The sequence below is a fragment of the Patiria miniata genome, unplaced genomic scaffold, assembly GCF_015706575.1.
Source record: "Patiria miniata isolate m_02_andy unplaced genomic scaffold, ASM1570657v1 HiC_scaffold_19, whole genome shotgun sequence".
In the NCBI taxonomy this organism is placed as follows: Eukaryota; Metazoa; Echinodermata; class Asteroidea; order Valvatida; family Asterinidae; genus Patiria; species Patiria miniata.
In genome coordinates this window covers 12,872,595-12,882,888 of record NW_024037057.1, presented here as the reverse complement: position 1 = coordinate 12,882,888, position 10,294 = coordinate 12,872,595, and the positions used below count along the sequence as shown (strand labels likewise).

The 10,294-nt window shown below is 40.9% G+C and overlaps 1 protein-coding gene across 1 annotated transcript in view; it reads left to right on the top strand.

Moving 5' to 3' along the window:
- Positions 1 to 2,281: 2,281 nt before the first annotated feature.
- The window catches only part of LOC119725832 (serine/arginine repetitive matrix protein 2-like), a 55,947-nt gene continuing 47,934 nt past the window's right edge, over positions 2,282 to 10,294 (top strand). The window contains exon 1 of the mRNA XM_038197421.1: positions 2,282 to 6,640. Coding sequence (XP_038053349.1) covers positions 3,467 to 6,640 — 3,174 coding nt within the window. The 5' untranslated portion in view covers positions 2,282 to 3,466. The remainder of the gene's footprint in view (positions 6,641 to 10,294) is intronic.

The window sequence follows — 10,294 nt, the reverse complement described above, 5'->3', positions numbered from 1 at the left end:
ATCAATTATTTATAAATACCATATATGCACCTTGAGAGTGCTAAAAGTAGAATACGTAAAATGCAACACAGGTGATGGAAAAATGGCTACAATAGCAACAAATTAATTGCAATTACCTAGCTGATGAGTTGCCTGACCTCAACAAAACGATCAATAATGCCCAACAGTGGTGACAGTGACAAAGGATGCAGCATTTTGTGGAGTGCCATCAGTAGCTATGGTTGGTGATCACATTAAAGGGGCAGTCAGCTGCGGCCCAGCCGCTTAAATTCTTAAAACTGTAGCTTTTGATTGTTCACTAACGTTTGCCTCAAGATACCAGGGTATCCACATTTGCTGTCTTACAAAAGTTTACAGAGAAAGGAAACATATTTGTGACCCACTCCACAAAAAAGGGTATTAAGTCGCGCTGTGCAGTATCCTGTAATGGCCCGCTAAATTTTGAAAGGGTGAAAATGTTGTCAAAATATGATTTTCATTTTTTGTCATGAATGACATCTTTTATACCTAAAGTTTCAGGGTTCATTCACAGATATGTTGATTTTGATGAATAAAGTGGGGGAAAAAAACAACCATTTTTAGCTTTTCATGGCAATCTCTAACAGAGCCAGCTACATGAATTTCAAAGCCTGTTTTTTCAGTTATCAAGTGTGATTCGAACTCAAAGGAATTAAGTAATTAATATGCAAAAAGTCTTATCTCCAGAACGTGAAGGGCTATGGAGCTCTATACCAAAATAAAGCTGATGTTGTGGTCTTCTCAACCATATTTCATTTTACTTTTTTTTGCGACATGCATGTAATACCCTTTTTTGTTGAGTGGGTCACATTGGACTTGAATAATAGACACTATCAGCTCCCTAACAGCTCAATTTTTTGAGGAATTAAATTTTGCACCATTGTTACATTAATGCACTGTTAACTTCACATGAAATATAATTTCAATAGAATTATCCTTTATTTGAATATTTATAAGCAAATGACAGAGCCACCTCATCCTGTGAAGCTAACATTTGAGAAGCTCTGAATAAAACTGAAAAAGTCCTTTTAAAAAACCCAGATATTTCCTCAACAACATATAGAATTGTGGCCATGAACCACTTGAGATGAGATAAACCTATTGAGTAAGTATCTTTCTTCACAACAACTTTGAACTTTGAGGTGGCTTCTGAAAATTAGGAATGTCTGTTTGATTTCACTTGACTTGGAAGGAGAATTGGTCATTTATTTATTTGTCTCTGGGTGAATGACTTGGATACTTGACTTCAGAAAATTTGACTTGTGAGTTGACTTTGGAAAAATGCCTTTAAATTTGACTTGACAGTGAAAATCATTTTTTTTCACGTCAGCACTGAGGTCACTTGAGAAATACATGTATGGCGTTACGTGGGAAAAACTGGCTTACATACTGGTATTTTTTACTTAACTTGGGAAATGGTTATTTAACTTAATGGCTTTGGGATGAACTGACTAGGTACTTGAATTCAGAAACTTTGACTTGGTAAATGTGGTCTTTTTTAATTTGTAACCGGAATTTGTAATTTAATAGGGTTTTACTTGACTTGGGGAGTGTGGCCAAGTGGTTACAGTCCGTGACTCATGATCAGGGGTTTGAATCCAGCTGCTGGTCAAATGTTGTGTTCTTGGGCAAGCCACTGCACCCCCACTTGCCTCTCTCCACCGAGTATAAATTGGTACTGACATTCTCAGGGCAGTAACCTGTGATGGCCTAGCATCCCATCCATGGGAGTAGAAATATTCTGTTGTTTCATGCTTCTCAAACCGGACACAAATGCCGGCCTGATGGGCCACATTGGGTCGTGACAGACTTAACACTATTTTGTTTTACTTGACTTGGAAAGAAATATAGGAAGTTAAGTCGGAAAACAGTCTTTGTATTAATTATCTCTCAAATGGTAATTCATCCTCTATAGGGAAGATTTGGTAGACCCTGTCTGTGAAGCACTATGTGGATGCAAATTATAAGAAAACATGAACATTCAATTTGTAAATCATTCAACTTCTGTTTCCGTCAAGCCGGATCAACCATTACCAGACATAAACTACAGCTCTCAACAAGCCAAGCATTAAAGGTGATGACTGATTGAACACCCACAATAGACCCATGATTCTATCAATAACGACAAGCTTAGACCATCCCTTTAATGCTCAGTGGAGCTCACTGTAATTGCATGCCAAGTAGCCAGTGAATGACAACAAATACCACAAGAGGGAGGTCTATTGTTGTCACTGACAATAAGCCAGCTGCATAGTGTTGCTAATGCCACAGCGTCCTTACTAACCAATGGTAAATGCACATGTAGGTGTCTTTTCATTGATGCTATGCAGTCGCAAATACTGTACACGCATTGGTATAGGCAGTAGAAAGTCTTCAGGGTTAGGTATTTCCACTGTATGGAGGAGATCATAAGGAGAACTATTTTTCCGGAGCAATGGACAAGAACAGAGTTTGGAGTATACTGGCAGACAGAAGATGGTGTTGCCTCTAGAAGTGGAGTTACATGCCTAGAAATATTCATCTAATGTGTATTTGTAACAGGCACATGGAGTTTAGATGGTGGTGATAATTGCATCAATGCATCTTCCAGTGGAAAGTGTGGCCGATTCGGTGGATGCTTATGGCAGACAGTGACAAAAAGGAGGAGTTAGTGGAATACAGGATCATCTTATGAATACCCTGGATCTGATGCCATAAGTTTGATATTTTCAGGAGTTTTATCAGAGGTGCGTTTGGATTATGCATCATTCGCACCTGTTGGAGTAGAATATTCATGAAGTGGTCAATATGACTGAATTGGGTCGATACACACAGTTGCAGTTAACATATTACATTTACTCGGAGGCACGTCAGTTAGTGATTCTGAACCAATGTTGAGCATCCAGTTTGCCAATTTGGAAGAACATTCACATCATAAATTGTTTGCCATCAATATTCTGGATGTCCAGTTGCATGCACTGACCTACCCTGATGTCTGTCAGTACAAGTTTTTAAAAATGCAAATTTGAGCTTTTTTGAGCTGGAGTGGGAAGAACACAAGAAAAAAAATGCAGTTCACTACATGTTTCTTTTACAAAGTAAGGACAGGTCTCCAGGATCATGACATCTTGTTTACTAGTTCTTGAAACTGCAAAGTGGAATATTTGTACTGTGTTCTGACCTAAGTGAAAGTTGGCAAACACAGTGAGCAAACAGAAAACTCAATTATGCGACAATTTCACAGGGGCAAGTGTACACATGGAAGAGCTGAACACACAAAAAGGTACACAGTTTTCTGAAGATGAACCATGGATTTTTAAAAAACTTACTGTGCATCCAGAATATCAGTGAGTTTCAATTCGCAATTGACACAGTGGAAATGAACATTAAATATAAGCAGAGGGAATAGAACAGTGCTAAAATTTATATAAACAATCAAAGTGCTTGTAAAGGATTTAAGTTTGTTAAAATGAATCAACGACCACGCCCTCACTCGTCGGGAAGCCCCGAGCAAGCTAAGTCCATGCAGCAACATGCGGACATGGCCAATATCCCAGAGAGTGGACCAAAGATGGTGACATTGTTGAGGGTTTCTCCACGGGATGCATCAGTGTCAAGCCGGCGGCAGCGTTCGAAAACGGCCTTGCAAGAGAAAAAGTCACAGTATCTTGAATATGCCTCCCAGGTTGAGGAGCGGCGCCGGCAGTCACTACAAGCTGGCCGGAAGGCTGGCGGCCAGAATCATGGGAGCAGGAATAATGTCGCAAGGACCAGAAATGGTGCGGGAAGGGAGCCAGCCAAGAATCCACAGTTAGCAAACCGTCCATTATCCGAGGCACAGAAGCCAAGACAACCTCCGTCGAAACCGCAGCGACATTTTTCCCAGAGCCCTCCAAGACAGGTAACAAGACAGCCTGACCGACTCCCAAACGGCCAATATCATGGACCCCAGAACCATCGACAAGAGAACCACCCACATGCAAAAAACAATCAACGTATCCCTCCCCAGATGACAAAGCCTCAGGAGTCTTCAACTCCAAAACGCCAACCAAGAAGCTTGTATCCATTACCCCCTTCCACAAACCGCTTACAAACACCCTTAGCACCTGTTAGGACTTCCAGATCTCCAAACAGACCTCCAAGTCAACAGCCGACCAAAGCCAAACCGGACTCATCATTGACCCAGGTCAAAATTCGAGCAGAAGTTCATACAACCACGCAATCAAGCAGTTCCACCTCTCCGCACAATTCACTGCCTGTGGGCTCCCTGCCACCAGGGGACAACTCAATTTTGTCCTGGTTTGACAAAATGGAGGCACAGGACAGTGTCTCATATTCCTTCCCTCCATCTGCTCGCTCACAAAGTAATGGGCCACAAAGTAGAGGCTCTGCCAGTAAAGTTGAACTCCGTAATGATTTGAAACAATTTGAGATGAGCATGGACACTAGGAGACGCGTTAGTTCCCCTGAAGCGAGAAGCAACAGATCCCGGTCAGATTTGAAATCACCAACCTCTGGCATCCCAGTAGCTCATGAAAGGCGATCCCGATTGGACAATTTTGCAAAAAGTCAGCCTGTATCCAAAACATCATCCCACGCTTCCCTAAGCCAACAACAAGCTAAACCAAGCAAAATCCCTGTGAAGAAAGAATCAATGGTCAATTTAAGACATGAAGCACCCAGAAGAACTAAGACTGTCTCCGATCCTGAACCCCCACTGCGGCAGAGGAAAAGCCAAAGTCCTGTTAAGATTCCAGCGACTACTCCAAGTGCCAAATCAAAAATTCCGTCCATGGGTTCAGAGGAACCCAGACCCAAACAATCCTCCCAGCATCCAGGTCATTCCAGAGAAAGTCCTGAGCCCCAACCTCCTCCTAGACACCGGAAAGGCTCTCAAGATGGCTCCGTGCAAAACAGGACAAAGCAAGGCCAGAAACAACCAAGCTCATCTGAAAGAAATGGAAAATCTTCAGTCATTTCCTCAACAAGTCCTAAACAAGACGAACAATCCCAGAGCAAGCATTCTGGTAAAGAAGCAACAGAAACATCATCAGCTAGTCACAGCATCAACAGTGACTCTCTTGATCTGACACCTAGACGACCAATGAGTACCTCACCACGGCATCAAGAGCTCCGTCGGAGACTGAGTGAGATCCTGATGGAACGTCGAAATAGAGACAATGGGACATCTGATGCCATCAGAATTCCCACATCACCCAAGAGAGAAGAGTCTTTGCCAAGTGAGGTGGAAGGAGGTGATGTAATTGATAATATGCTGGATTCTACTTTGGAGCAGGACTTCAAAGGAGAACTGAAAAGAAACTTGGCCCGGCGCAAAAGCAAACTTGATCAAAGTTTGAAAGAAACAGGCCCGGACGTTTCTTCTGTCGGAGACGGAGCATCCAAGATAGAGAAAGATAGTCAGACACCTGATGTCAAAGCAACTAAGAAGATTGAGTTGGATAAACAGACTCGTGATTCGGGTCTAGGAGCAAGTTATGAATCACAATCCAATCAACTCCCAGATGCTGCTATTGGGGGCATAGCATCAGGACATTCATCAAAATCAAGTGGAGAACAGACTTCGCCAAAAGAAGTTGAATTTGTCATCAGCGAGTGGTCTGATGAAAGCGAGGCTGTACAACCCACAAGAGTAGACTCTCCACCAGCTGTTGATGGCGATGCACCAAGCACCTCAATTCGTTTATCCCCGAGTCCGCCACCACCTGATGACTCGCCACGGGACGATCCGAAACGGAAGGTGCGCTTGAGAAGATGGAGCATAAGCAGCGACAGCGGAGAGCGCCCTCATGTAGCGCAAAGGCCAGTGTCGTACAGCAATGAGAATAAACCGGAGACGTCGACAACGAGCATTCTGTCGTCGATGAAAGTTGGGATATCTGTCCCCGATCTCTCTAGTAGGACCAGCTCGGATGATCTCATGGACAGGGAATCATCTCTGGATGATAGCAGTGGCCTCTTAAATGTTAAAGACATTGAGGAGGAGATTGAGAAATCTTCCAGTGCCAACACCTCTTCCGTCCAATCCACACCTTGCCGGTCCACCGTGTCCCAAGAAGTTGCAACGCCGCAAGCCTCATCTCCAAGCCAGGACTTCGACGAAGACTCCCTCAACTCGGTCCCCAGTTCTCCTCGTAGGATAACACCGCCCAACGAGCGTTTGATACAAACTCCCCCATCCCACCTTTTGGAGCGCAGCCACCAGTCACTCCGTCAGTTACCCGTCAAAGTACTTCCAACTTCTCCGCGAGGTGAAACCCAGCCCACTTTCTCTGAGGATCACGACATGAGCATCATACTCCCATCCCCACCGACAACCCCAGCCCAACCATCCCAATCTCCAACGGATTCAAACCAGAAGAAGTCCCGTTATCTCAAGATCACTGGAATGCAGCTACTTCCACAAAAACTCCAACTCCTTGGCTCTAAGGACAAATCTAAATCCAATCAGGTTGACGAAACCGACAGACAGAAACAAGGACTGTACAAAAAATCAGAGTACAGAGGGAGGGATAGCTCAAAAAAGGATTTTTCAATATCGGCGTTTGCTAGGTCGAAGAAGAGGAGTGCATCTGCAGATGGGTTCTTCCCAATCCAGAGGGAGAGATCACCAAGCCCGTTGGTAAGTTTTGTGTTATTTTTTCTTTTACACTCAGTTTGCTCTCCCGTTGCTCCTAACATTTTTAGTTTGTTCCTCAATCTGCAAAAATTTGAATGATTCTTTTGACAAAACGCTACTTTTTTCTATTTTGGATGTCAACAACTCTCGGCAAAAGGCTTTTACCGATATTTTGGTTTCTTGATTTCCAGTACATTGTAATTTGTATGTTTTTTGACAAAAACCCCATGTTGATTGATTTTTGGTGTCTACAACTTTCAGATAAGACTTTTATTTGGATACTTTTCAAAGTGACAATTATTGTCATGCTGCACATATTCATATAGTATTTATTCCATACATAAACATATATACACTGTAGTTGGAGGTCTCATTTAACTTTTGAAGAAAGCAAAATCATTTGTGTATCCAAACATGGTAGAAAATATGAAATGTAGGATTTCTTTCAAAGGAAAATGCAAATTTGTGAATTTGACATCGGACAACGTTTGCATTAAAATCTCGCACTAGTACTGTTATTTACTGACTCTCGGTGGATTTTCTGAATGTGCATGATAAACATGTACATGTACGGTATATGTACGGTAGGAATGTAAAAAGCAAAGGAAAAAAAAAAAGGGAAAATAATGCATAGCCCGGGGATAATCCTGCAGACTGAAACCCCTAAAAGTGGATTTTCCTCCCTTTCTTGAAACACAGGGTAATGTGCCTTACAATCTGATATGTGCCAAATATAAAGGATGATCCATAAAGAAGTTGACCGAACGAAGAAAATAGTTTTTCAAAATATATGGGTAGCTCTTTTGCATAAAAATATCAAAGAGATTATGTTACTGTTTAGTAACTTTGAAAATTTCGCTTAATTTGCAAACACTCTATTCCCAAGTTACAACTATTTTAACAAAATTCAGCTGTCCGCCACTGATAATTTACGGTTCTACGAACTGATGAATACCTATTAAAAATGAGTGGACTTATTCGGATATTCCTGAACTGGCACAAAATGTGACAGTAAAAATAATGCAGTTTTGACACAAATGATTAAAATACCATTGGTACATGTACTTGAATGTTTGTGTATAATCTGTAATTTGTAGCTTTTCCAATGGCAATCCATAAAAAAGCATAACTTCTGATAGCATTGATCCATTTCAGTAATTAGTTGTTTTTTTTTCAGATGAGTGGAAGTTCATACTCTTTTCAAGCCATACTTCATTCGTGTATAAAATTTGATTGCTTTTTAAGAAAAAAAAGAAATTATTAAAGCCAGAGTCCATCATTTGCAGCTATCCAAAAAGTAACTGGCGTAATTATTGTTGAAAAACATACTTGGTTGCAAGATCGTAAGGGAACTAAACTCCCCGTGAAATTATTCTTTCTGGCAAGCTGTCATTTTGAATAAATCAACAAAAGAAGGCCTTTCCAACGGTGCTTGTTAGACGCACCGTAGGAAATTCAAATTAGTAGTTCGTTCTGTTATTCGGCGAAGCGAGCGCATACAAGCATTGGCACGATGCACATGCCCGCACGGTTGCTTTAATTCGTCGGATCAGTGCGCGACATTGCGTAGCTGCATTCGGCTAAGTGAGAACGTGTCTCGGACGCTGAATTCAGGCCCAATTCAAAACATGATTCAGCAACATTTGATTTGAAATCAAGATCCTAGAATGTTGTTTTTCTCGAAATATACAGCTGAAGCTGAGCTCAAACTTCATCAGGTTAGTTGTTCAGTACCCTTCGTCAGATCTTGAGCACTCTTGTTGCTTCAAACGAACAAAATGCACAAATTACAAATGATGGACTATACTTTTAATCCAGGTCACTTTCTTTTTGACTCACCCAGTCTACTTTACTTCATTGCAATACACATTGACCCACTTTGGTGACAAGCCAACCATGCATACAATCCCTTTAAATTATTAACGTCTTTTGTAATGTCGTTTGAGGTTTCTTTACTTACCGTACCTGTAAAATTGTATATTATGTAGGCCTATGTACTATGAGCATCTATAATTTACTGTAATCCAAGGTTATTGTCATACAATATTGATGTCGCACAACATCGCACAGTCCATTAACTCTCAAGGCAATTTACATTTTGTTTTCTTTTGAAACAACAAAATTGCACATTTTGTTTTACCGGTATTTCATAACTTGATTCAGTTGTCAAAATTAAAATTGATAATTTGTAAATGATGCCAGTGAGTCATATTAGTCCAACTTTAGGTTTTCATCAAAAAAGAAAACCATGAAAAACATTTTCATTGATGAATTCTGCCCTTTTTAGATAAGACAGAAATCATCTCACTTTAGTTTTTTCCTGCTATTTAAGCAGTCACAGACTGTCAAACTTTCTATCCACTTCCTTTGCTATATTGTAACACAGGATAGTCACCAGCAGTCGGATCATTTGTTAAGCAAGCACTGTGACTAGTCAAACTCAGTCAACAGACCATGAACAGACAAAGCAGGCAAGTTGTGGGCACAGCTGGCGTATCATTTACCCACAGTCAAATAAAAGCTGTATCAGGATGGGCAGTCACAGCCAGTCAATCCTGCTTTATGTTGGCTGGGAATTTCTACTGTTTAAAACAGTCACTTGATTGATTTTGACTTAAAGGATCAACTTCTTGGCACAGAATGTGTACTTTGCATATACATGTAGGAGGCTTAAACATGCTTAAAAAATACTGAGTCCCCACAACCACATACATGTAACACTAAGGTTTGTAAAACAGTTAAACAGATTTCTCAAAAACCACAATTAACGTAAAAGTGATGGTCAGGTCGAAAGTTGGAGAAAACATCTACATGTACGTGGAAATGTGAACTACTTTTCCTATCAAACCTGCCATTATACAAATAAAAACAATATTCAGAACATGAAAGCAGCACAAAAATTGAAATAGCGTTGTAACATTGCATGCATGGCTGTATGAACATGTACATGTACACCATTGTAGCCCTTGTCCGTTACCAAAATGATTACTCTTCAAGGGTTAGGAAAATCAATTTTACTGCGATTATTAATTTATAAAACCATTTAACCTTTAAAAATTTGCAAGATGTCTCATCTCCACACCTATTCAAATCAAAACACTCAACCACCTGCAGTAAACGTAAAGTCACAAACTGCCCCTAACAACGGCATTTGTTGACAAGCCATCACCATAGCAACACTTCCTCTCCATTACCGCTGCTACACTAGATCCGCATTGCAGCCAAGGACTTCGGATATAATGAACAATTGTATCCTATTTAAGTCCTATGAATGCTTTCGCTCTTGCATTTGACCTCTGTGCATAAATCTTTGTGCTTTATCCGATCAATTGGTTTTGTCACAGGTAATTTTTGTTCTGGAGTTCACTGCCACACAAATTGCTGTAGTGTTGACGTCTCACTGAAGCGTGAAGTTGTTTACCCTTTTGGGAGAGATCATTTGTTGCACCCCTCTTGTCCCCTAGGGCGAAATTCGTTACAGAACCACCCCCTGTGGTTTCTCTGCTACCGCCTAGGGTGAGCCCAATTGAAGTGATACTCTAGTGTAATTAATATCTTTGTATAAGTTGCAAAGTTTAAGATAATTGTATGGTTGATTGCAAAAAATTATGCACAACATATGCATGGGAAAAAGTTAGTTCTCAGGTTGTGAGGTTT